The sequence below is a fragment of the Myotis lucifugus genome, unplaced genomic scaffold (genome assembly GCF_000147115.1).
Source record: "Myotis lucifugus unplaced genomic scaffold, Myoluc2.0 scaffold_108, whole genome shotgun sequence".
Lineage (NCBI taxonomy): Eukaryota > Metazoa > Chordata > Mammalia > Chiroptera > Vespertilionidae > Myotis > Myotis lucifugus.
The window spans coordinates 1,006,367-1,034,052 of NW_005871156.1; the positions used below are offsets into that span (position 1 = coordinate 1,006,367).

At 40.5% G+C, this 27,686-nt stretch overlaps 1 protein-coding gene across 1 annotated transcript in view; it reads left to right on the top strand.

Moving 5' to 3' along the window:
* Window positions 1–27,686, top strand: part of AAK1 (AP2 associated kinase 1) — a 131,564-nt gene that overhangs the window by 71,914 nt on the left and 31,964 nt on the right. Inside the window, exons 5-13 of the mRNA XM_014459363.2 lie at window positions 955–1,097; window positions 7,829–7,950; window positions 9,202–9,283; window positions 9,777–9,909; window positions 13,320–13,423; window positions 15,770–15,849; window positions 20,063–20,217; window positions 21,640–21,962; window positions 25,612–25,875. Of these exons, the coding sequence (XP_014314849.1) occupies window positions 955–1,097; window positions 7,829–7,950; window positions 9,202–9,283; window positions 9,777–9,909; window positions 13,320–13,423; window positions 15,770–15,849; window positions 20,063–20,217; window positions 21,640–21,962; window positions 25,612–25,875 (1,406 nt within the window). The remainder of the gene's footprint in view (window positions 1–954; window positions 1,098–7,828; window positions 7,951–9,201; window positions 9,284–9,776; window positions 9,910–13,319; window positions 13,424–15,769; window positions 15,850–20,062; window positions 20,218–21,639; window positions 21,963–25,611; window positions 25,876–27,686) is intronic.

Genomic DNA, 27,686 nt, shown 5'->3' on the forward strand with positions numbered 1-27,686 from the left:
TACCTGTTAACCTGATTTTTAAAAATACTACCAAATGTGAACTTGACAGTTTGTTTCCTCCTGCCCAATCCTTTTTGGACAGTAAGATGTTTAGAGATGAGGCAGTAGGAGCATTCAGGGATCTGGCTAATTTTGTAAATGAAGCCGTTAGGCTTTTGGTCCTGGAGATTAAATGGTGGCATAGCATTTCTACAGACTAGGTGGCAAGTAGTGAAGCCAGGAAGACAAGGCTGTTCCTGAAGTACAGACGATAAAAGCTGTCTTCTTTCCTTCTCCTAAGGTTTATTGTGCAATTGGATTCTTACTAAAAGATACGGCAAGTTGAACCTGTGGTCTTGTTTCATACACAGCAGGGACAGTATAACCAGACAACTAGAGCAGGACCATATTGTCAGCTCTATTACTAATCTTGAAGCCATAATGAGGGCAGCTCATGTCTGGAGTGCATAATGGAATAAGCAAACTGTTTTTTGATTTTTAATCCTCACCCGAGGATATTTTTTCCATTGATTTTTCTAGAGAGAGTGGAAGAGAGGGAGAGGAGGGGGAGAGAGAGAGAGAGAGAGAGAGAGAAACATTGATTGGTTGCCTCCTGCTCGCATCCGACTAGGGCCGGGGATCGATCTGCAACCGAGGTATGTGCCCTTGGCCAAGAAACAAACCTGTGACCCTTCCGTCTATGGGCCTACGCCCTAACCAGTGAACAACCAGCTAGGGCAGGAAACTGTTTTTGACACATTGGAGAAAGCACTGGATTGTTAAAAACACACACTAATTCCAGGGTGTGAATCAAGACAGCTGGGGTTTAGTCCTGGCTCAACTAGTCTGTTGAGCCAAGTAATCATGTCTGTTACCTTGGTCCAGGTTGCTGCTTTGTGGAGAGTCATTTATTCTCTTGGGTAAGAGATGAGTCTGAATGTTTATAACCTCTCTTTTCCTCTGCCCCCCTCTTAGGAGGCCAGGTGGTCAACCTGATGAACCAACGCCTGCAAACAGGTTTTACAGAGAATGAAGTGCTCCAGATATTTTGTGACACCTGTGAAGCTGTTGCTCGCCTCCATCAGTGCAAAACTCCTATTATTCATCGTGACCTGAAGGTAACAGACCACCTATTTAACTAAGTGTTTGTTCTTACAGAGTATTTTCTATCTGACCCAGGGATGGGGTAGACACTAGGGGATATGAGAGAAGTGTAAGGCATGGTTCCAAATTCTGAGCTTTCGTTCTTCTTGGGGAGAGAAAATGCAAAGGAAGAAAAGACACAACAGTACAGTACAGGTATCAGTTTTATTAAGTCGTTTTCAGAAATTCTTCATAATCATCAAATGCTTGAGCACACATTGTTTTTATTTTTCCTGATACATTGTCAAATTCACTTTTCCAGGGTCATGAAAAGTTATATCTAATTTAAATAGTTTATAAACAATGATGCTTGGTCTTTAAAGTCTATTTCCTATTTTGCAAAGTCTATTAATTTATTACTTTAAAAATGTGTCCTGCTAATTACCATCTGCTTGCACCAGGCCTTTCACGTTGTAGTCGATTCACAATGTTTGTTGAATAGAATCGGCTAGCAGTTATGGAGCACCAGCTGTGTGCCACACTCTATTCGACACTGTATGTACACTGTCCCTTTGGAGGAAGACATTCTTCTTTACGTTTTATAGTTGAGGCAACTCAGGAGTAGAGAGGTTATATGACTTGCCTAAGGTCACATAACTAAGAACAGTACCAGAGTTTGAGTACAATTCTTCTGATTCTAAATTGCAGCTTCTTTTTATTATATCCATGTTTTGAGAAATGTGCTTCATGGCTAATAACTTACATCAGCATTCCCTAGTGCGCTTGTTAAATGCAGGCTGCTGGGTTCCACACTGAATCTATTGGGCTGTAATTTTGGTAGCAGTGTCAGGGAGGCCCAGGAATTCATATCTTAATAAGCACCTCACGTGGTTTATATTCTGAAGTATACTCTTTTGTATGTTCAGCAGTATACTGGCATTAATGTTTGGGTTTTTTAAAAGAAATTTAGACATAATTCACATACCATAAAACTCACTCTTTTAAAGTGTACAATTCAATAAATAAATAAATAAATAAATAAATAAATAAAGTGTACAATTCAGTGGCTTTTAGTACATTTACAAGGCTGTGCAATCGTCCTCACTATCTGATTTCAGAACATTTCATCACCCCAGAAAGAAATCCTGTATCCATTAGCAATCACTCTTCATTTCCTGGTCCTCTAACCCTGGGTAACCACAAATCTATTTTCTATTGCCTGTTCTGGACATTTCATGTAAATGAACTCATGCAGTATATGACCTCTTGTGTCTGACTTCTTTCACCTAGAATAATGTTTTCAAGGTTCATCTATGTTGTAGCATGTATCAGTGCTTCTTTCCTTTTCAAGGCAGAATACTTCATTGTGTGGATATACCACATTTTGCTTATTCATTGATAAGTTGAGGGACATTTGAATTGTTTCTACTTTGGCTAGTATGACTAAAGCTACGATGAACAACCATGTGCTAGTTTTTATGTAGGTATATGTTTTTAGTGCTCTTGGGTGTATACCTAGGTGTAGAATTGCTAGGTCATATGGTAAATATGTTTAACTTTTTGACAAATTGCCAAACTGTTTTTCCACAGTGGCTGCACTATTTTACATTTCATTAGCAATATATGAGGGTTCTAATTTCTCCATATCCTCACCAATATTTGTTATTGTCCTTTTTTATTTTAGCCATTCGTAGTGGGTGTGAAATGGTACATACATACTGGCATTTCTATACTAAAGAAGTTAGCTTTCAGGAAGATACCGTACATATATACCTCCAAAGCCTTAGATAGCCTTCTCCATGTACCTCTGCCCACAGTCAGCCCTTTTTCTGAATAGAAAAATAATATATCCCAGTAAGTATTATGAGCATGGCATAGTATGAGTACATAATTCTGTACAGATATAATATGGTTCCTACTATCAAGATGTTTAAAGTATTGGTGAGAGGACATAAATGAAATATTTAGACTTGAAACAGAAATAGGTGAAATACAGAACTTTATAGAACAAAGTGATGAATAGATGAAAATCAAGTGGCTTAATATATGATCAGATAGTGAGATCAGGGAAATGGTGGTTGGAATCTTCTAGAAAAGTGGGATTTTGAAGTACTCGTGGGATATGGGTGGTCACAGAGAGGATGAAGGACATTTCAGGCAGAGAGTAGAGCCTGAGGTCTACCTAGAGAAGGGAACCACAAGGCTTTGAGGATGGAGAGGTGCATGGCAGGTTGCACACCAAGCTAGACGCCACACTCTGAGTATGTATTGATATTTTACTGATGAGTGAAATTCTTAGACCTGTTAGCATATCTTTTGAAATAAATAGTACCAATGTTTTAGGAGTTGTCCTTTGCTCCTGCTACCTACCTTGGAGAAGAGTTTGTGAGGGGCAAAAAATAGGGGAGAAGCGTGGCTGGGCAGCACCTGCCCTGGTCTGTGAGTGTGGGAACCCCAGCCTCTCTGGAGCCCCATTCTCTCTCTGTGTCAAATGAGGTTCAATTTCACATCGGAACTTGGATTTTGTAGCACTTGCAGTGTGACTTGTACCGAATTGTAAGTGCTGTGAGAGATGAACATGGCAGTGTCCTTCATATTGCCGGATGCAAAGGACACTGCTCAGTCCCTCTTATTCTCCTCCTGTGGCCTTTGGCTCCTTTGTGACTGTCTCCTCCCTTGCCCTCTGTGAAATAGTGCTCTACCCGCTCCTCAGGCTGTTGGTTACTCCTGTAAACACTTAGACATGAGCCTCGGTTCCCTCCTTCCTGAAGTGGAGACAACAGTGCCAGCTTTGTGAGGGTTGTAAGGTTAATGAGAGCATGCATGTCACCGTCCAGGCATATCCCTTGCACAGTAAGCCCGGAGAGGGTACGGAGATGAGAGCAAGGGGAGAGGGCCCTCGAGCATCCTTTAGAGAGTGCTATTCCCATGTTCTTAAACAATATCTTCCTTTATTTTGACTTTGTAAACATTTATTGGATTAAATGAGGCCAACATGATAATTATTTTACACCCATAAATAACCTACCCACTTTGCATATTCCCAGCATATTAATGCCCTGTTCACAGTGCTGCTGTGAGGTGGTAGGTAAGTGTCAGTGATGGGAACTTAAGGTACACGGAGTAGGTCAGTGCTTGGGCTCAGGCAGCAAGAGCCCCAGACTCTTCCTTCAGTGCACTGAACAGCCCACGAGAAGTCTCAGCAGAAGAACATGGAGCCAACTGGAATCGGAGGGTGAGGCCTCGGCCTGATCGAGAGGCTGCCACACTGGTTCCCAGCCTGCAGTGTTGGGCTGTGTAGATGCGCTTTAATTAGTATTGAAGACCATCAGGCTTGCTGCCAGGTGGCCAGTAGTGGTTCAGGGAACTTTGTTTCCCTTTCTCCTCTACCTGGGAAATAGGGAACGTAAATAGGGCCCATGGGAGAATTCCCGATTGTGATTGTTCTAGAGGAGTCCTGTTGCTGTTGATTTTAGTCATTGACTCCTGGTTGTTTTGATTGAAGCTTTCTACAACTCCCCAAATCTTACACTTGGTGCCATCTAAATGCTTCCATTAGCATGTTAGATTTTGTTGATTCCTACTAGTATGTGTGTGGTGGGCAGTCACCTTTGCCTGCCACACTGCCAGCTTCCTATGGCATGAGTGAAGTCCCCATATACCTCTTGTTTGCCTTGGCTATGTCTTGTTTGCCCTGGCTGTGTCATTTATCACAAAGCCTGGGCTACTCTGAGCTCTTTGTCACTGCGGAACCAGCCACTGCAGACCCAGCGGTAGCCAGAGCCAAGAAGTTCATTATTCTCCTGCTGCCCAGGGGAAGTGCTGGTTGCTGATCTTCTGGTTGCTTCTTTGTGAGCAGGATTTCCATTTGGTGAAGAGACACCACTGTGAATAAAAGTTAAAGGGACACAGGGAAGAGCACAGGCCAGGACAGCTGTGGACCCCCTGCTTGAGTCAGTACCACCCTGTGTAGGGCTCTGCTTGTTCACATGCAGAACTGAGAAAACCCCTTGTTCCGCCTGGTCTTTCTTTCGCATTACACATGGGAAATACACTGAAATTGGTCCTGGTCCTTAAGCAGCTTACGTTCTAAAAATAACTGAAACAGAAGTTCTGTTTTTTATTGAAGATCCTTCCTCAAATATGTTATTTTAACATTTTAATTATTTCCCCCATTTTAAAATTTTTATTTCTCTGAGGAAAGATAGAGGTTATTATTATAGATCATGGGATCATAAGCCTGGGAAGGTCCCCTAAGCCAGTCCTCTCCTTTGACCAGTCAGGTGACCTCTGACCAGAAAGGTTGTGACCTGCACAGTTAATTCCGTGACCAAATCGGAACAGAGGCTGAGGTATTTTTACTCCCATTTTGGATTTTGTTTGTTTGGTTTTGCTTTACTGTACTATGGTGTTTTTCTCAGCGCTTAAGAATGGGGGAAAAGGATTAAGACTAAATGCATCTAGATTAAAAAGTCATGCATGTCTTGTCAGAAAAGAGATTTGGATCTCATGAAGTACAATAGGCTGAAGATTCTTGTCCTATTTTTAGAATCACAGGCTTGAAAATCTGCATTCATCTAATCCTCCAAAATTTCCAGTGATAATAAATCCTGTGACTGAAATGCCTGAATGCCATATCTGTTTGAAATAATGTCAAGATGAAGAGGTCAGTAGGAGGTGGCTTTCCAGGCATTTTGGCTAAAGCTATAAGCAGAGTTTGGGAGTGATGACTTCAATAACACTCTTAAGCCAGTGGGTTGGGAAGTTAGGTCAGTGTATTAAACTCTCAGATAGCTGAATGACTTGAGGATTGTGAGCAATGATAACCAATATTAGGCTTACTTCCTAATCTCATTTAATCCCTCCTGGCCTTAGTCTAGACCTGGCTCTATTCACCTCACACCTGGACAATTGCACCTCACTGTCTCCTTTCTTTTTCTCCCTCCTCTATCACCATGCCAACTTTCCTAAAACACTTCTTTTCATCTGCTGCTGAAATGTTGAGTGGTTCCCTATTAGCCTTCTTTAGTTTGCCCTCTGTCTGCTTCTCTGGTCTTCTCTCCTTCTGCGCCCTTCTTTCTCCAGTCTGAACTGCCCATATTCCCTAATTGCATAATGCACATCAGTGCAGTGGGTGATGGTGTAGTCCCAGCAGTCAGAAAGCCTGAGTCCAATCCTGCTCTTCCAGTCTTGTGACCTCAGGTGTGTTAGAAATGGATCCCGTTTCTCATCTAAGTGGGGACAAAAAGGCTTTGTAAGAATTTCATGAAATACTATAGGTAAAAGTGCACGGGGCAGTGTCCAGCACGTAGTAAGTGCTATTAGTTGCTGATACCATTGTTGTTATCATGCCTGCCTCTGTGCCTTTGTTCCTGTTACTAGTTTCACTTTTCTAAGGCCTTCACTCCTCCATGGCCCAGCCTTATCTCATCTCCCCATTCATAAGAGCGCCAGCCCATAATGAGTTCAGTCCCATGTTTCCAGTTTTCTTTGCAGTACCAGTGACCAGCACAGTGCTGTTCCTGCTACAGTGGAGGAGTGGTGACTTTTTTTGGTGGGGGGGGGGCGAGGGGGGGTGAGACATTCTTGTATGAACTTATCTGGCCTTTTGGCATCCTTGGGGTTTTAGCAACGGCGTCTCTCCAGCTATGTGGTTTTTCTTCTTCTGGTCATCTGGTATTCTTGGGCTCCCGGCTCAGGTCCTCATGCTGTCTCAAATTTACCTATACCAAAAATTAATATGTCTTGAGTAAAGTAGTGCTTGTTGTTTTGGAGTTGTTATTTCACTGACAGATTCCTTTGATATCAGAATTTTACTAGGTTCTGGACTTCGTAAGTTCCATCCAGAACTGCCCAAAGAATTCATCTATAAAAAGACAAGGATAATACTGCACATTTTCCCACAGCTCTTTAATCACTTTGAGAATTAACTAAAATTTAGCAAATATTTATTAATTCTGAAAATTCTAACCTCTTGTAGTAAAGAAATTGATGTATGTTTTTACAAGGCCCAAGTGAAATAATTCATATCAGGAAGAACAAAGTACTGAAAGAACATAGGGAAGGAGTGATATTTGTCTGAGTGGGGGCTTGAAGAAGGCTTCAAAGAAGAGGCGGCATTTAAACTGGAGTTTGAAAGAGGAATGGGATTTTGATAGCTGGGTAAAGGTGAGGAATGAGAGAGAGCATTCAAGACTGATAGAAGAACATGACAAAAGATACAAAAGCTTGCCCAGCCGGTGTGGCTCAGTGGTTGAGTGTCAGCGTATGGCCAGGAAGGTAATGGTTTGATTCCTGGTCAGGGCACATGCAGAGGTTGTGGGCTCAATCCCTGGTGTGGGGCGTGCAGGAGGCAGCTGATTGATGATATTCATCATTGATGTTTCTATCTCTCTCTCCCTTTCCCTTCCTCTCTAAAATAAATTAAACACACACACACACACACGATGCAAAGGCTTGAAAATATAAGGACTGTTTCTGCAGAGGTAAGAAATGAGCCTGGAAATAGAAAAATGAGACTCTTGTTTCCCCATGTGGAGTTTCCTCTTTTTGCCCTCTCCACTCTAATTTTCCCCTGTTGCTGTGCGTCTTGTTTTGTTCCACGTGGGATGACCCCTGTTGATATACTTAGAGGATAATAACTTTCTTGTGCACATTAATGGGATTATCATAAATAAAATAATATTGTTTATGTTAATGAGATCCAAAATTTCACACACATTACTAAATGACATCTTGGAATGGATGGTTGGGGAATGTTTTTCAGGTTGAAAATATCCTCTTGCATGACCGAGGCCACTACGTCTTGTGTGACTTTGGAAGCGCCACCAACAAATTCCAGAACCCACAAACTGAAGGAGTGAATGCAGTAGAAGATGAGATTAAGAAGTAAGATTTTCCTTCTTTCTTGGAGATCAGCAGCTTTCAGCTTATGGATGAGAAGGTCAGGGTGGGATGACAATGATGCTAGTCAGTTTGTTCCTCTTCTTAGATAATTATGTTGGTGGTTGGCTTGTTTGATTTTAATTGGAGAATGTGGAGGGGGTTTATAGTTATTGATCAGTAGAGTAAAATGACTCTGATACACTTTAGCAATGGGCCTATGGTAATGGTATATAGATATTTTTATTTATGTCATATTGCCCTTAAAAAGCTGAATAGTACACACATCATAGAAATAAAACATCCGTGATGTTATTAGTCAGTTGGGTACACTTTTACTGAACCCTAACTTGCTTTGTATTCCTTTCTTCTTATAAGGAGCTCACCTGCAGTATATGGAGGGCTGAGTAGGGTATTGAAGTCTCTACGGATATTGAGTCACTGACTTCCATGAGGAAAAGCTTCTTTGGATATGTGACTCCAGTAAGAACCTGACCCATTTTTCCTGTTGTCCAAAGTGTTGGATTTTTACAGGCAACAGCACTCACTATTACTACTACGAATAAATCAGCTATCTAGCATGCCCACTCATATCCTGATCCTTTCTTTCGTTTCCTGCATCACAACCCTGGGAACGAAGCCTAGGGCAGGAAAACTTCTGGTCCAAGGCCCTAATGGACACCTAAACCACAGTATCCTCTGGGCTCTAGCGACTCAAGCAGCACAAGTCACATGCTTGGTAATACCAAGACACGTTGAAGATGAGCTCATATCTTCTTTTCTTGAGCCAGAGATTAGAGGAAAACTGTTGTTTCACTAATCCAGCAGCAAAGATCTATCCACCTCCCACCCCAGCCAGGGTCCATTTTCTGCTGTTCTCCAGCGTCCTCGCCAGTATTATATCTCTGTGTCAAGTCACATTAAAAGGGATTACTATTTTAAAAAATATACCAGCAAAATATAATATCAAACAACAGGGATTTATAGGAGAAAATTTTGTTATTTTAGGACCCAAGAAAGATTGCTTTTGGAGTTTATTTAATGCCACAGTGTCTGGGTCCCCACATGCTGTTGAGCAGGACTGCTGCTAGAGGGCCACGGGTGTGTACCAAGGACAGCCTTTTATTTTATCTGCACTAATATTGCATACTCTCTTCTGCAGATTGCTCCCAGAGAGCTTATATATGAAGTATTTCTGCTACCCCTGGTCTTTACATCATTGACATATTTAACAAAAAATGAATCTTTTGATTGTAGATACACAACGCTGTCCTATCGAGCACCAGAAATGGTCAACCTGTACAGTGGCAAAATCATCACTACGAAGGCAGACATTTGGGTAGGTGTCAACTAACCTATCCACATCTCAGATATCAGCAGTTTTGACTGTAATCTCCCAAGTTTAATCCAGAGTGCCATAGCAAGGGTGGCCACTGTGCCAACTTGTTGTCTACTTATCTCTCGAGGTTATTCTTAACCCAAGGTGACCAACCATTGCTTCTTTAAGCATGTGAAAGAAAATGACTTTAGAGCTCTGTGAGAATTATTCAGGTGACCTGCCCATTATTTAGATGGTTGTCACATATGTGATACTAGTTCTTAAGAGCAAAACAACTGAAATACTTGTTCTTTATTAGAGCTCAATTTGGTAATGATAGTAGAAATAATGTAACTCAGCAGCTTAATAATGGTGTTGGGCTCTAATTCAAACTATTAATAGGTTAATAGTACATAATTTTTATATCTGCTAGTAAATGTATCTCTCAGTAGACCCATTTGTAATTATGGTAAATACACCACTAGTAGCAATCTGCTTTCTTTATTTTTTTTAGGCTCTTGGATGTTTATTATATAAATTATGCTACTTCACTTTGCCATTTGGGGAGAGTCAAGTGGCAATATGTGATGGAAACTTCACAATTCCTGATAACTCTCGATATTCCCAAGACATGCACTGCTTAATTAGTAAGTATTCAAGTTTCTAGTTTTATATTTTTATCGCTAATCTCTAGGAATGAATTGAAGGGTAAAGGGACTGGTGGGTTGGATGCAAAGATAAAGAAGTTAGTTGATAATGGTTGGTCACTCAAACATAATATAACAGTAACCAGTGAGAGTGGTGGTTTGTTGTTTTTTTGCTAGAACTCTACACTCTGTTTTACACCTAAGCCAGCCACCTGAGCAGAAATCCTAACTGTACTTTGAGCAATATAGTACTGCTCTGTTCTCTTGTAGTCTGTTTTATAGGCTCTGGTACCAAAGGAGTCCAGCTGACTCATCAAGTGATGAGAAATTCATCTTTGCAAAACTGGAAGCAATTCAAATAATGATTGCAGTGCATTGGCTGGAGTGAATATATAATTAAGACTGTATAACTCTGTGGAACTAGGTTTTTCCTCTCATTTAGGTTAATCACTGGATTTTGATAACAAGTATTTAAACTCAGTGCTTTAAATGTTTTTTAAATTCCCCACTTTTTTGCATCGTCAGAGTAAGCATATGTACTAATGTTCATTAACCAGATGGTAGACCAGGTAATCTTTGCATAAGCCCCTGTACTGAAAAGCTAAAGAAACAGATTATTTTTATTATCTTTTTATATCAGTGAACACATGTAGCATCTAAATTTTAACCATTATGGATTATAAATCCTGAGCAACCCAGTTTGGGTCCTAAATGGGGATGTTCTGAAGAAAATAGAAGCCAATGTGGGCGAAGCATCTGACATTTTTTGAGGGCCTACTTTTACATAGTTTATACTTCATTTAATTCTTAAAACCTTATACAGTAAATGTAATTATCTCCATTTTATGCAAATGAGGAAAGTATAGGTAATTTATCCAAGTTAACATAGTTATAGTTTTTAAGTGACTACCCATTCCATTATGCCAATTTTATCAATCAACCTCTTCCATTTATTGACAAAAAAGTGAGGGAGGGTATTTAAAGGAATGGAATGGTTATTGGATTGTTTTCAGAGGTAAAGTGTTATATCTGTTGTAGAATTGCAGCTAATTTAAATGAGATTGGAAGGAAATATGAGAAAATATCCCAATTTGATGCTAGAATGATTGGATTTTTTTGTAACTCATTTTTTTTCTTTTTAACGTTTGTGCAGAAAATTCATATTAGGAAAAACAACTCTATGAATGACATCTTTACTGAACTCTGATTTATTTCAGTTTATAATCTTTTTGATGATTCTGTTGTCACCCTAAACTGATAGGTCTAAATTAAATTTATTGCCATTCCCCCACCCCCTTTTACTACCAATTCAAGGTTCCCCTCTCTTTTCAATTTCTATTAATGGCGTCGCCACTAAAGCCTAGGTGACTGAAATGTAAGGTTCTCTTTGGATTTGCCTACTCAGAGAGAGGGAGTATTTCCTAAATGGCATTAGGTTCTTTCTTTGACGTTTCCCATCATCATTTTGTTCTCTCCATTCTCATTACTGAAATGATAGCACAGTAATCCTCAGTTCTCGAACATCTCCCATCTCGAACAATTCTGGTTTTTGACCAAGTTGTTCATGGAAAAAATGTCCTCGTTTTTGAACAAAACTTCAGTTTTCTACCTGACAACCCTTTCGTGCTGATACGTACATCTGCATGACAAAAAGCACCTCTCAGGCCACAAACAAAGGAGAGAATGTGAGTCAGTTTATTTCTAAACCACTAAACCTTGCATTGTTAAACATCTCAGGAAATTGTGCTGTGAATATTGTGTGTGTGTGTGTATGTGTGTGTGTGTGTGTGTGTGTTTTGCTTTTGTTGCTGGTGAAATAGATGATTAGCACAGTTTTAAAGCATAAAGAGGCCATCCCAATGCTGATATTGCTAAAGGTGTGAAACTGCTCACAAAACAAAGATCACAGACAGTTGAAGAGGTAGAAAAACTGTTGTTGATTTGGATAAAGAAGAAGCAGTTAGCTGGTGACTGTATTTCAGTGACAGCATTTCCGAGGCAATGAGATGTGAAAAAGCAGAGAGGCTGCACCCATGAAATGAATGCTGAAAGTGATTCATTTAAGGCTGGTAGGGGTGGTTCGATAAATTTAAGAAAAGAAATGTTTATAGATTAAACAGTACATTAGACATGTACTAGTAGTATATATGTTTAAAAAAAGGTTAAGACAGGGAATCATTTAGGGGTCTGGAACAGATTAATTCAATTTACATTTTTCTAATGGGAAAAAATGATTTGGTTTTCGAACAAATCGCTTCTTGAACAGCCTTGGGGAGTGAATTCAGTTTGTGAACCGAGGTTCCACTCTATATACAGTACAGGCTCGGTCAGCTCATGCCTTTAGTAGTGGATTGTCTATAGCCTCCCCCTCTTTCTTCAGTCAGTCCAACACACCTTCACCACAAGATTAATCTTGTAAAATACCACCCTATCATGTGCCTATTCAGTAACTTCATGGTCACAGTAGGGCTCATACTCTTAGTGTGGCATTTAGAATCCTTCATACTCTGGTTCCATCCCACCCACCCAGCCTTATTTCCCTGTACTCTGACAAGAAAATCTATGCCCTGGCCTTCTGGCTCCTCTATTTCCTTATAGCAAGGCATTTTTTTATTTTTATTTTTTACTTTCTCCAAGTTCATCTTTGCTCAGACTATTCTCTCATCTGTAATGTCTTTTTCTTTGCTTTACCCTGACTGACTAAATTCTTCCCTGCCTTCAAGGACCAGCTCAAGTCCTGCCTCGTCTGCAAGCCCTTCACAAGACTGTAGCCTGATCAATTTTTTTCTGAACTTACTGTCTAAACCATTCATTTGATTTCTTAAGCAATAAATGGCCTTGCATTATTGTTTGTATATACTGTATATGTGAGTGTGTGTTTGTGTGTCTTAAAGATTTTTTTCCCTGAGGATTTTTCCATTTTCTGAAAGGGCAGCTAGAAACAGACAAGTGTTAAAAGTAGAGATGAATTTGTTATTTTGTGATTTCTTTTAGCCTTAAAACTAGCTTAGATCAACAACAACAACAACAAAATAATAAGTTTATGAAATGTAAGTTTCGGTTATAATTATTAAGAATAATCACTTGTTTAACAAGATCATATGAACTAAGGAGGCCAGAAGCAAGACCATGTAACTTCCTAGGTCCCAGAATATGAAGGTAGTAACTTTCATATTGAGAATTTGAGTCCCGATTGTGCAGAGCACAGTGAACTTCAAGTATCTTTGTTACAATTTTAAAACTTTGTTATTTACTTGTAGATATTTAAAATTTTAGGAAAGTAAGAGTTTCCCTTTCTGAGAAGGGAGGAAAAGGACAAATTGGACTTTTATGAGGAAAAAAAATTGCTTCCTAGCTAATGTAATAACTGTTAGGATATTATTAAATGAGGTAACATTTGTTTTTCTTAGGGTATATGTTGGAACCAGACCCTGACAAAAGGCCGGATATTTACCAGGTCTCCTACTTCTCATTTAAACTACTCAAGAAAGAATGCCCAATTCCAAATGTTCAGGTATGTGAAAGGTGCTTTTTAGGGGACGTAAACATAATTAATTGTCATCTAGAATTCTTGGGGTGTTAATCAGCAGTTTAGTGAATATAGATGTCCCTTGCTTTATCTAGTAGGGCTCATTCAAGCAAATTGCTAGGAAGTAATTGCTATAAAACAGAATCCACTTTTCCAATAGAATTTAATTCTAAAACTGAGGTAATTACACTGGGGAAAAACAAAAAACCCTAGGGATCGAGTTGAACACTTTGGGTAAAGATTGACTAAACTATGGTCTTGCTGATTTTCACAATTCACTAAGAGCTTATTGTATTTACCTAGAGATGGTTAGGCAGCTGCTTTCCTGAGACAAGGCCTGGACGTGCCCCACACCAATTGGAACCAAAGCCCCTTGTCCCTTTTCTCCTTCACTGCAGCAGAACTTTCTTGATTTTGCTTCTGCTGTTGGCCATCTGTGACTCACACTCCTTTTCCTCTACCCTCCCCACACACATCAGAATGTTTTCTACACTTTTAATCCTAAACTCTGCATTCTCAGTATCAGAATACAGTTCTTGAAAACACCCTTTTTACAGTCTTGGCATATTTTTCTGGTCATAGTACGATCCAACTTTCTTGAATATTGTACTAATGGATGCCGTCTCAAGTTCTGATCTGAAATTGTCTTGCCTGCTTCTCCAATAATGAACTTCTGATGTCATTTTGGGAGCTGATAAATAACATTCCACTTTCACTCCCACATTTGGATCAGATGTGGAAGTCATTCAGATGGAGCTCAGAATATTGGCTTTATCACTAATAAGATTGAGTCAGAGAACATAGCTTGGCCAGTTCCCTAACATTAGAGCCTAATGACTGAGCAGTGAGCACCTGATTCCTGAGAGACAGGCTCTTCCCTAAAGGAGGGAGAGCATAAGGAACCAAACAAGCTCACCTTTTTCTTCTAGTCTTATCAGTAAAATAAGTTACACCTTCTCCCTTGGGAAAGGAACACTTGGTGGGTGAAAAAGAATCTAGGAGACATTTTCTGCAGAAATTGCCCCCACCTAAAAATGTGAAGGAAATGAGACATCCTCTTAAAAGCCAGTTTCAGCCCTGACCGGTTTGGCTCAGTGGATAGAGCGTCGGCCTGCGGACTGAGAGGTCTCAGGTTCAATTCCGGTCAAGGGCATGTACCTTGGTTGCGGGCACATCCCCAGTAGGAGGTGTGCAGGAGGCAGCTGATCAATGTTTCTCTCTCATCGATGTTTCTAACTCTCTATCCCTCTCTCTTCCTCTCTGTAAAAAATCAATAAAATATATTTTTAAAAAAGCCAGTTTCATTACTAGTATTTTGTTTGTCATGTTTCCCAGAACAGGGGATACTGTACAGTAATCTAACATGACCGTGTTTTCTTTCACTATCCCATTTTCCCATTCATAAAGTTAAATAATATGAAATATAATTGGAAGCATTCAGATTGGTAACCAGTTTTTAATAAGTCAGCTTCACAAGTCTCAAGTCATTTGATGCTTGCTCAGCAGTGGTAAACAGTGGTCTTGTGGTTAGAGACAGCTAGTGCTCCCTGGAGAGACGGTATTGGATGGATGGTGCCGAATCCAAGCTCAAGGAGCTCAGTCAGCATGGCTTGTGGACTGAGTAGTGCCTCATGTGCTGGAAAGAGGTGCTGGCTCAGCAACTAGACACACTGGCTGTGGTTTTCTCCCAGCATTCTGACTAGAAGGTTGGGCACACTAGTCAGCTCTGACTTCTCTAATATCTAGCTGAGAACTTAAATAATAATAAAGCACGGGCGGTGTGGCTCAGTGGTTGAGCATTGACCAGGAAGTCACAGTTTGATTCCCAGTCAGGGCACATACCCAGGTTACGGGCAAATCCCCAGGGTGGGACATGCAGGATGCAGCCAATCAATGATTCTCTCTCATTATTGATGTTTCTATCTCTCTCTCCTCCCCTTCCTCTCTGAAATCAATAAAAATGTTTTTTAAAAATTTTTTTAAAGTAATATAGGTTACAGACATCTCTTTTCATTCCTATCATAACCTCACTTCTAAGCTGTGCTTTAGGGAGAGAAGGGTACTGACATCAAACCCCACTGACCTTACCATACAAAAGGTTGAGAATTATGGCAGGGGAATGTGTCGCAGGGGGGTTGCTCTGTCCTCTTCTCAGATACTTTGTCCCTCTGACTGGGGCTGAGTCCAGTGGGATATGCTCTACCAGAGATCGGGGTCTAGAAGCCACTCTGGAAAAACCCAACACATATTTTCATCAGCCCAATCATGGTGATCATTCTTCTACAAAGAAATCTGTGATGTTCTTTTTAAATTTTTTCTTTCATTCTATAGAACTCTCCCATTCCTACAAAGCTTCCTGAGCCAGTGAAAGCCAGTGAGGCAGCTGCAAAGAAGACCCAGCCAAAGGCCAGGTAAGAAATGCCTCAGTGAGCACCTGTTGTGCTCTGTTGCCTCAGTAGCAGGGGAGGGAGGGTGCCTTGTATTTCTTGATTCTTCTACTGCCATGGCCAAGAGGCTGCCCAGCACAAGAAAGCAAGCTATATATCTCCTGTAGGCAGAAGCTATCCTTTGGGAATGCAAGGAGGAATCTAATGAAATACAATGATCTACATTTGAAAGAGAATAAAAAATTCCACAGCTGTTTCCCTTGCTTGGGATTAGGCACAGGAGCATTCAGAGATGAGGCAACAGCAGACTTTAAATATTGCTAGTACAAGAGTGTCCTGGCCTTTGTTTAGCCTCCTTCAGCACCCTAATCCTCTACCTCCCTTTCCTTTTTACTCACTAAGGCCCTGGCCACATTAAGGAAGTACAGGTCAAAGCACTGAGTCCATGAAACAGCCAAAGAGCCTGTGGATCTTAGTTAATCACATCCTGTGTAACCTAGGGTGTTCCAAGACACAGATGATAAGAGAGGACTACAGAAGCTAGTATTTTATTTGGGGAAATGCCTGAGAGAGAAAATAGGGAGGGAGCCAGGGAAGGTTGGGAGAGCCATCAGAAGGTGATGTAAGTCTGACCTAGAGAGAGGGAGGAGAAAGTTGGGTGGAAGTGACCTAAAAATTGCCACACAATTTAAGGAAGGTTTGCCAAAGGGGAATCCTTGGTCAAAGTCAGCTACCAGAGGAGTCTCCTACGTCCTACGACCTGGTCTGCCTTAATATCCCTGTGGCTGGGATAGTAAGACTGGGGACCGCCTATGGGAAGCATGGCCTCAGGGCAAACACAGCAGTAGCAGTGAATTTCGGAGCACAGCAGCTGGAGTGCTTGGTCTTTCATACCCCTTGTATATGAAGGTCTGCAGTACACATCCTCATGACTGCTATGCCTTCCCAATGGCAAATTCTAAGGGTAGCCCCAGAGATGTTTATACCCTTTTTTCTCCCACCACACTCCCATGGCAAGGAAACGTTAAGCAGCAAATTATCAACAAAATACCTTAGATGGGAATATGTGAATTTTTATAGAACAGTAAAATAACTTCTACATTTAAAAAAAATTCTTGAATGTTTATAGAATGCCTGCAGATGTGGCTCTAAAGTAACGAGACTTTGGTTTTTAACAAATTTAGCAAACTATATTCAGATTGTTACTTTGCAGTCTGTTTATTTCTTGCTTAAGTCTGCCATGCTCACCTCGGAATTGCTTCTGGGACTAATTTAATAGCTTAATATTTGGGTTTATGGCCTTCTGTACTAGATCCAAACATGGTATGTACTGAGGCTAATCAAGGATCTCTTCCCACAAAGCACACACATTTGTAAAAAGGATAACAACGATTAACATTTGAGTGGTACTCTGTTGTGAAAATGGATAAAATAGTACCTATGTCATAAGGCAGATGTGAACATCAAATGCATAAATGGCTGTGCAGCTGTTTTATAAACTGTAGAGTGCCCAAACTGTTAATTTCTATGGACCTCAATAATGCTGTGAGAATACAGACATGACAGCCAAGAGATTTGGGTCTAAGTCATCCTATCTATAATTTACAGTGATTTCATTTTTGTATTTACTCCCCAATCCTAACAGGTGCGGTTTTTCTTTCTAACTCTTTATAAAGTGGCCACTATTCATTGAGGCATCTTATATACCAAATACCTTACTAGGTACTTTACATAAATAAGATGGCTTTCCCCACCCCGTTTTAAACAAATTTATGAGGTTGTTGTTATTATCACTTTATAGATGAGGAAACAGACTCAGAATTTTAAGTTGCCCAAGGCAGTTAATCACTATGGGGTTAGTAAAAGAACCAGAACTCCAGCATCCACACTCTATACTCTATACCTTAAGTGATTTGCCCAAGATCACACAGAGAGGACAACTTAGAGTCGGGTCTCCTGGTTTCTCAGTCTGTATTTTTTCACAGCATATTGAGACCTGTTCAAACTGATAGTTCAAACATTCTGCATTTCATAAAATGGTTTCACAGTCATTGTTGCATTTGATGTTCACATCCGCCTCTGATGTAGTGTTCACATCCGCCTCATGATGTAGGTATTGTTTTCCCCATTTTACATATAAGGGACCCAAGGCTAAAAGAGGTTAAATGATATGCCCATTGTTATGCAGTTGGTAGGTAGGGAGCTAGTGCTCAAATATAGTTTTCTTTGATTCTAAATCCTAGTGTCTCTAAGATATTATTACCCTTAAGAGAAGTCCACTGTGGGAGTTTTTAATATTTGTTTTTCTACTCAAGTCTGTTTAAGTTCTGACCCTTGGCTTTATCTTTCTTACACCTTTCTCAACATCTGTCCCATTTCCCTATCCACCTCCCTTCCCCAGGTTATAGCCTCCCCAAATGTGAGCGCTTTTATATTATCAGTTCTCTCCCCAGCATAAGAGCTTCTTTCTAGCACAGTGATTTTCAACCATTGTACTGCAAGAATTTTAAAAACATGCAATACCTGACTACAGTGGGGCCTTGACTTACGAGTTTAATTCGTTCCGACCGAGCTCGTTAAGGAGCTCGTTAACTCAAATTACTCTATCAACTCAATGCAAAAAATCGGCAGAGAGACAGCTGGTATCTCAAAAAACTCGTTAGTCGGGACACTCGTAAGTCAAGGCCCCACTGTATTTAGTCAGGGGTACTAACTCTTTTGCCTTAGATTGTCAAGTGAAAAAAATGACAACAGCCAACACAACAATAGCCTTCTGGTATAAATGAATCAAAATTATACCTATTTTTTAGTCAGATCAGCCAAAAACATAATATATTTCTGGGTGTGCCACAGAATTTTAATAATTGGTTTACGTGTGCCATGGATGAAAAAGGTTGAAAATCATTCTCTAGCAGGATACTAGTGAAAAGCCATGGGTCCAGAATGGAATACCTTGGAGGTTTGTCACAGGGAAGGACATGGGGCCAGTCGCTTTGCTTCCTGTTTTGCATTTCATGGAGGCTGTGCCAGGCATATTTTGGAAATATCCACGAAGCTTGTTTATTTTGGCCTTAACCTCAGTCAGCTGTATTCCCTAAAGTACATTTTCAAAGGACAACCACTCTGATCTGAGTGGGCTGGCTCCCTGGACCGCTCTAATGAATGGAAGTCACCACCTGGGGTTTAGCACCATCACAAGAAAAGGCAGACCATACAGCAGTCCTCCCCATATTAATTTGGATAGATTTGGCTCTGACTTAAAGAAACTCCAAAATTACAGTGGCTTCTGTAAGATAGATGTTTATTTTTTTCTTTAAGTAAATAGAGTCTGGGGTAAGTAGTGCAGGGATGATAGTGTAGTTCTGCTCCACAAAGTCCTCAGGTGCCCGGGCTTCTTCATGCTCACCACTCTACCATCCCTCAGGCTCTGGCCATGACCTCATGGACCAATGTGGCAGCATCCCTGTTCCAAGCAGCAGGATCAAGGAATGACCAAAGAAGAAGAGAGACAAAGGGCATGTACCAGTTATTTCTTAAGGTTTCTAGCAACTGCCACATAACAATCTGTGTATATAACACGTAAGGCCAGAACTTAGACACATGGCCACACCTGATTATAAGAGAGACTGGGAAATTTGGTTTTTACTATAGGTGACTCTATGCCGAGGTAGATATTGTATTACCATGGGAAAAAACAAATATGTGTATTGGAGGAAATGGAGTTCCTGTCACACTCCCCAAATACTTCAACTTGATTTATTTACTTATTTCTTTTAATTGCCTTATTGGATTAATTTATTTGCATACTTTTTATAGTAGAAAGACCATTTTGACAGCTAGTTCTAACCAAGTTTGAGTTCCCTCTACATCTGAAAACAACCTGCTTCAAACCCCTCTTTGCATCATCACCCAAAGTGTATTCTGGGAAATTCTAGGAAATGTTAGGTAGAAGGGCCACAAGGTCAAATAGATTTGAGAAACACTGCATTCTATACAGTGCTTTCTTTAAGGGTCTCTATACACATGAAAGGTTCTGCTGGAATATTAAAACATTTTCCCATGAAATCTTTATTTATAACATCTAGTAACACAGAATGCCTGCTGGGAAATGTTGATTAAGCAAATCTAGAAGGTTTGGATGAGTGTGGAGAACAAAACTAATCCATCATGTACTCTGCCCCTCCCCTATTTTCTCACACATTAATATGAATCTTTGTTTTTTCTTTTCCTCTTCTAGACTGACAGATCCCATTCCCACCACAGAGACTTCCATTGCACCCCGCCAGAGGCCTAAAGCTGGGCAGACCCAGCCAAACCCAGGAATCCTTCCCATCCAGCCAGCCCTGACACCTCGAAAGAGGGCCACGGTTCAGCCCCCACCTCAGGCTGCAGGTCAGTTCCTAGGAGCTTTGAAAGTTGGTACACCTCTTTGTTATCCTGGATAATGAGAAGTCTTGGAAAGCTTAATTTTGCTTCAGGAAGGGAATACAGAGCTACATAAAGAACAATAGTTTTCTGCCCTGGCCAGGTGGCTCAGTTGGTTGGAGCGCCAACCCAAAGGTTGCAGGTTTGATTCCCGTTCAGGGTACATACTTAGGTTGAGGGTTTGAGCCCTGGTTGGGGCACGTACAGAAAGCAACCTATCATTATCTCTCTCTCTCTCTCCCACTCTGTCTTCCTTTCTCTCTAAAGATCAATTAAAAAACATATCCTCACATGAGGATTACAAAAAGAAGAATGGTTTTCTTTAAGGACCAAGAGGTAAGCTGCCATTGAAGTTACATGGCAGGAGGCTGGTGAAAGGGGAGGCCTTTCATTGAATTCTGCAGGGGATCACCAAGACCACCGAAGCCTGTTGTCTCTATTTTTTTCTAGTCTTGGCCCTAATTTTGTGCCCTGGTCCATTCATCCCAGACCTACCTCTTTATTTCATATACTTTTCTTTGCCTCTAAACACCAAGACATACCTCTTTTTGACATAGAGAAATTATTTCTTTAATTCTGTCTCTTGAAGTATCTGTTACCACTCTGTGCTTTGGTATTCTCTTTCTGGTGAGGTGACTAAGTTTTGTTTCATAAAGAGGATTGATCCAAATTATCAAGTAACTGAACTCAGCCATCACTTCCCTTACCAGGAAGCTGTTTTTGGTAAATTTGGTAGCCATTTACTTACAAGGCATCCAGACTGGAATTGTGCAACCTACATATAAAACATCAAAGAATGCTTTTATTCTGCAGAATGCCAACAAGTACAAAGATTGTATGTATATACATTAGCATCAAAGGCTAATTGAATTTGTAGATAATCAAGATACTGACTAAAGGAGTAATTGACTAAATGGGTTGGTGAATAAAGGAAAGCTTTTTGAAGGAGGCAAATATAGAATTGTTTGTTGAACCTTGTTTTGAAAAATATGAAGTGCAGCCCAGCCAGCATAGCTCAGTGATTGAGCGTCGACCTATGAACCAGGAGGTCACGGTCAATTCCTGGTCAGGGCACATGCCCGGGTTGTGAGCTCTATCCCCAGTGTGGGGCATGGAGAAGACAGCCAATCAATGATTCTCTTTCATCATTGATGTTTCCAAGTCTCTCTCCCTTTCCCTTCCTCTCTGAAATCAATAAGAATATATATATTTTTAAAAAGTGCATAGATTAGCAAGAAGGAAGGACATTCCAGATGCAAAGACCGTGAGGAGCACATGGATTTGGGGATTATCTGTCCACTTATCACCCCCTCTTTCTTATGTTGGCAAGAAGGAAAGTCGTTTTTGGAATAGTGTTGAGCTCTTACATGGAATTTATTCTCATTGCAGGACCCAGCAATCAGCCTGGTCTTTTAGCCAGTGTTCCCCAATCAAAAACTCAGCCCCCACCCAGCCAACCTCTACCACAGTCCCAGCCCAAGCAGCCTCAGGCTCCACCCACCCCACAACAGACGCCTTCCACTCCTGCCCAGGGTCTGCCCTCTCAGGCCCAGGCCACACCCCAGCACCAGCAGCAACTCTTCCTCAAGCAGCAACAGCAGCAGCAGCAGCAGCAGCAGCAGCAACAACAACAACAGCCACCACCACCATCACAGCAGCCAGCAGGCACATTTTACCAGCAGCAGCAGCCGCCACAGACACAGGCTCAACAGGTAAGGTGGTCAGAGTATGACCTTTGCATTGCGTATCCCAGTCATCACTGTGAAAAGACCCTCTAGGTCAGTGGTTCTCAACCTTCCTAATGCCGCGACCCTTTAATACAGTTCCTCATGTTGTGGTGACGCCCAATTTCATTGTTACAAATTGAACATAATTAAAGAATAGTGATTAATCACAAAAACAATATGTAATTATATATGTGTTTTCCGATGGTCTTAGGCAACCCCTGTGAAAGGGTCGTTCGACCTCCAAAGGGGTCGCGACCCACAGGTTGAGAACCGCTGTTCTAGGTACAGAAATCTGCCTTGGGAAGACTGATCCATTAATGACCTCATCACTGCTTCTCCCAGATGTAAATGCTGTAAAGCACTGCAGAGTGTAGCAATCACAGGATCACTCTGCCCCTTTCACCTTTCTTCTCAGGCTTTGGGAATTCTTCCCCTGACGGAGGAACTTCAGGAAGGAAGCTAATTTTTAAGAACTCTTTTTTTCCCCTCTCTCTCACACATAACTACAAGACCATTATCATACTGAAACAAAATACAATAATTTCTTATCAAATATCCAGAAGTGTTTAGCCCTTTATCATGTCTCATAATTTTTTTTAATATATTCTTTTATTGATTAAGATATTACATATGAGTCCTTATACCCACGTTACCCCCTACCCCCCCCCCATGCCCTCACCCCCCCGTTGTCCGTGTCCATTGGTTAGACCTATATGCTTGCATGTAAGTCCTTTGGTTGATCTTTCCCCCTTACCCCCACCCTCCCCTACCTTCCCTCCAAGGCCCGACAGTCCAATCAATGCCTCTCCGTCTCTGGATCAGTCCTTGTTCATCAGTTTATGATGTTCATTATATTCCACAAATGAGTGAGATCATGTCTCATAATTAAAGTTGGCTTGTTTGAATTAGGATCCAAAGTCCCCATATTGTATTTAGTGTGATTTTTTTCATTATATTTTCTTATATTTTTCACATATTTTATTTTGAACATAATCATTTTATAATGAGTACTATATCTTTCATCTTTTAAGTCCCTTTTTAACCATAGGTACCCTCTCCCTCTTTTTACCCCTTTTTGTCTTTTTTTTTTTTTTTTTAAGAAACTGGGTCACTTGTCCTGTAGAATTTTCCACATTCTGGATTTGGTTGATGGCATCCCTGTGGTGATGTTTAATATGTTTCTCCATCCCCTGTGTAAACTGGTAATTTCCTGAGGCTTGCTCAGTATTCCATTCAGTTTGATTGTTCTTTGTTTTTCTGGTTATATCACATCAGGGGCATATAATGTCTGGTTGTCCTCTCTTTTAATAATATTAAGATTAATAAGTGGGTTTGGTGTTGTCCATTTGATCCATTCATTTGATGTTCCACATCAGCTTAGCAGTCATTGCTAATTATTTCCTAAGTCTATTAATTCATTAGGGATGGCAAAATGGTAATATTCTAGCATTTCCTCTTCATTAAAGGGTTGGAATTTATCTATAAAGAATTTTTTTCATCAACTATTTTATTAACCTAAGGTATTGTTTGTGCAGAAAAGGCAGAAAAATTTATGATTCTTTTCCTATTTTTACCAGTTTCAGAATGAGTTTGTTCTTAGTATCATCCAAAGGTGAATAATGAGGTTTTTGTTTTAGTATCATTAGGAACTTGTGGATCTTAACATATTTGATATGTGTCCATACATTGTATTTTTTAAAATTTTGTTTATTTTGATGCTCAAAGCATCCCAACTTTGTCCAGTGAAAGTCTTCAAATTGGCTCCTAGATCCTTCGGCTGGGACTCCAGTTGTCTTTATGGTTTCCTTGTTATTCATTGTAACAAGCTGTTCCAGGCTCATTCTACCTGAAATCAGCCATTTCTCTAAGGAGCTTCATTTCCTTTTCATGGAAATGGTCTTTAGAGACCACATTTTTGGTGCTAGGGATACTCATTTGCTAATGGGTTAGTTATTGTTTTTAGACCTTTTCAATGGACAGTAGTTAGGAAATAAATTTTGTTTTCTTAATAGAATATATACCATGAATTCAAATTTATATTCCTAATTCAGATGTATAATTACAGGATTTTTGTTTAACTTCTTAGATTTTATATTTGTACTAAAGGTCTGGTGCACAGATTCGTGCACATTGAAAGCAAATTAATTAGAAGAAATATTTTAGAAGTCGTGGAGGGACTGTGGGAGGTTGGCGTATCCGGCCAGTCTGGCCCAGTCCTGATCGGCCTGACCCTAGCAGCAAGCTAACCTACCGTTTGGGGCGTCTGCCCCCTGGTGGTCAGTGCACTGTCATAGCAACTGGTTGAACGGTTGGAGGGACAATTAGCATATTAAGCTTTTATATATATATTTTTTTTCTAATTGAAGTCTTGATTCCTAATAACATTAACATAATTACTTATTTGATTTATAGTTTCAAGATAACAATTCTAATAGGATTACTGAAAATAGTTTAAGATTTCTTTGCCCTCTTTACCCTTAGAATGTTTAGCATATTATTTTCTGGGGAGTTTGGCTATTAATTTGACACATGGGTTTCTTTGCTTCATTTTGCTTTTGATTTTTAGTTATTGACTTTTAAATTTTGTTTTAATTTTGTTTTGCAAACATGTAAAATATTTACATAGTTTCAAAGTTAAATCCGCAAAATTCTGTCCCTTCCATCCCATATATAGAGGTAGTCCTCATTCCTATTTACAGCTAGAGAGTTGGGTATATAGGATAGTTTATTCAATCAGTCCCCTGTTGATAGACATTTGGTTGTTTCCAGCATTTCACGGTTATAAATAGGCAACTATTTACTGACATCTGCTTCTTTGCTAACCCTTTAACTTTACCTCATTAGGCAAACAATATCCTGTCAATTAGCTCTATAATGAAGTAAAGCTATTTAGGATGTTAAGCGACAAGATCTTGGAGTTTTGTTCATCAGTAGGCCCTTGTTTGAGCTCTATTTGTGTGCCTAGCACATAGTCCTTAGTGGGTAGGAGAAAGACAGAAAATAAGTTGCTCTATTTTTTGGATGCTTTATAAGAGAATATAACTTGACACAATTCATTACCAATATATAATAAAATGTCATTAAATGTAATAATCTGGATATTTTGAATGTTTAAAGTTGGAGAGTTAGTAAAGATAGAGCTAGTGGGAAATAATTTTCAGAAAGAGATGACCTTAATAGTTTGGTTAACATTTAGGGGCTTTTTTGTTTGTTTTATTTTCAGTGCCGTCATTGCTTCATCCTGTTCATCTAGGGAAGAATTTTAATCTTGGCTACTTCCAAATCCCTTTAAGAGGAGAATTACTTCTGTGATTGGGAGATCATTTATTAGCTTCTGTTACACTCCATGTATGGAGTCACAGATGTGTAGTGAGATGGACACCCTCAGGCGTGGCATAGAAGCCCACATGGGAGCTGGTCTGCAGTACAGGAGGCAGCATAGCGTAGTGGATGGAGCCTGGCAGTGTAAGGTGCTGCTCTGTTTGTTTTAATGTCTTCAGGTTCCACTCAGGAGTTTTAGGCCAAGTTACAAGACTTCTGCCTTCCTTTGCCTTTGGCTTCATCACTGGTCTTAGTTGTTACTGCGACAGGTTTTTATTCACCTCCTCATTTCTTGCTCCTTTCTCCTGCTTAGTTTCAGGCAGTACACCCAGCAACCCAGCAACCAGCAATTGCCCAGTTCCCTGTGGTGTCCCAAGGAAGCTCTCAACAGCAGCTGATACAGAACTTTTACCAGCAGCAGCAGCAGCAGCAGCAGCAGCAGACCACAAACCTGCATCAGCAGCAGCTGCTGACTCAGCAGGCTGCTGTGCAGCAGAAGCCTGCTGTAGCAGCCGGACAGCAACCCCAGGCTCAGCCAGCCGCAGCCCCACAGCAGTCCCCTGCCCAGGAGCCAATGGTAAGAATCAGCCAGGGCTCGGAGAGCAAAGGAAGAGGAGAATGCAGTGAGGGCTTGGGAAACAGGCTGTAGCAGCTGGGTGTTGGCCTCTGGCCTAGAACTAGGCTGATTCCCCACCCTTGTGGTTAAAATATTTGATCTTTTCTTGATATAGTCAATAACAGGATGAGGTAATCCATCAATGGTAGCGGTTTTTTAAAAAATAACTCTAGGCTACTGATGAATATTTAATTTATTAATTTGACATTAGGATGGCAGAAAGAGCTGTTCATTTTCTCTTGTGTTGAGCAGCCAAGGACCTGGGCAAGATTAGAATTAGTCCCTTTCCCTTCTTCAAGGGGCAGTTTGGCCATTATGGCCTTTTCTGTCTTTGGAGGTTCATACGAACCCCCACATTTACCCTGAGTCCTGACAGTGTTGTGTTTATTCTTTGTCTTGGACAACATTATTGGCCACCTCAATCGAGTATACCATACAGTACCCTTCAAGGGGGCCTGCATGCCTGGGACCATTTGCCATGGCCTAATCCCTTTGGACACCAGAGTATCTAAGTATTGTTTGAGCCCAATTGTCAGTATAGAAATTGAGCATGTCTACTTTTAGATAATGTCTGAATATAACATCCGAATCACTACCTCCTCTCCTGATAGACCTCTACTGTTTCAACATCCTCAAACACATTGTGTTTTGGCCTTAATAAGTGCCTATAATTTTGTACTCACAGTTTTCTGAGTGATAGTGATAGATAATTTTATAGTGATAGAAGAAGACATTTTACATACCCAGCCAATAGAATATAACAGCTACTGTCTTATTCCCAGGGAAGTCTAACTACTAGATGAATGATAGGAAACCTTCTTTTTGAGGACTGAGTTCTACTAGAGTTTTGTGGCCCATCTTAAACCAGAAAACCTACATTGCTTCCAAAGGAAGCAGTGCCGTAAATAGATTTTCTTCTTTAAGTCTCAGCTAAGTGTGTGTTCAGTGTCTTTACACCTTGGTTTCTGAAACAACTCTAGTCTTCCCGCAGGAGTGAAGTAGATAGCTACTCTCTGTATTTTTAATAAGAGATAAAGTTCCTCTTGTTAAATGAAAAAGGGTTTTTAAAAAAATTATCATATGATGTAGCTAATTGAGATCTTCTTTCTTTTTTTAAATATATATTTTTATTGATTTCAGAGAGGAAGGGAGAGAGATAGAAATATCAATGATGAGAGGGAATCATGGATTGGCTGCCTCCTGCACGCCCCCTACTGGGGGAGGCGGTCAAGTCCGAAACCCGGGCATGTGCCCTTGGCTGAAATCGAACCTGAGACCCTTTTGTCCGCAGGCCAATGCTCTATCCACTGAGCCAAACTGGCTAGGGCGCTAATTGAGATCTTAATTATCTAGTCCAGTCCCCTCACTTAATGGAATTGGAAACTGAGGCCCAACCTAGAAGGTCATTACCTAAGACACACAGACTGATAGCAGCAGAGCTGGGACCAGAACAAAGAGTCCTGATCTGTGTTCAGGATGATAATAATAGATGCTTATCTGGGGGGATGAGATGATAAACTTCCTACAGGCCACACTTCTTATGAGGTTCTCTCTGCTTTCCCCAGACAAAAGTATCCACTCTCTTGGGAATGAATTTTGAAATTTCTCCATGTTCCTTGGATTAAAAAAAAAATGCTTTGTTTAGTGGTAGTTGGTTAAGGGGGTGACGAGGGAACAGGAGCAGAACATGCTTGTGCCAGGAGCTGGAGAGCTTCCCAGCTTTGACCATACTCTTTCCCAATGACTCTTGGCAGAATTACCTCAAGAAGCAG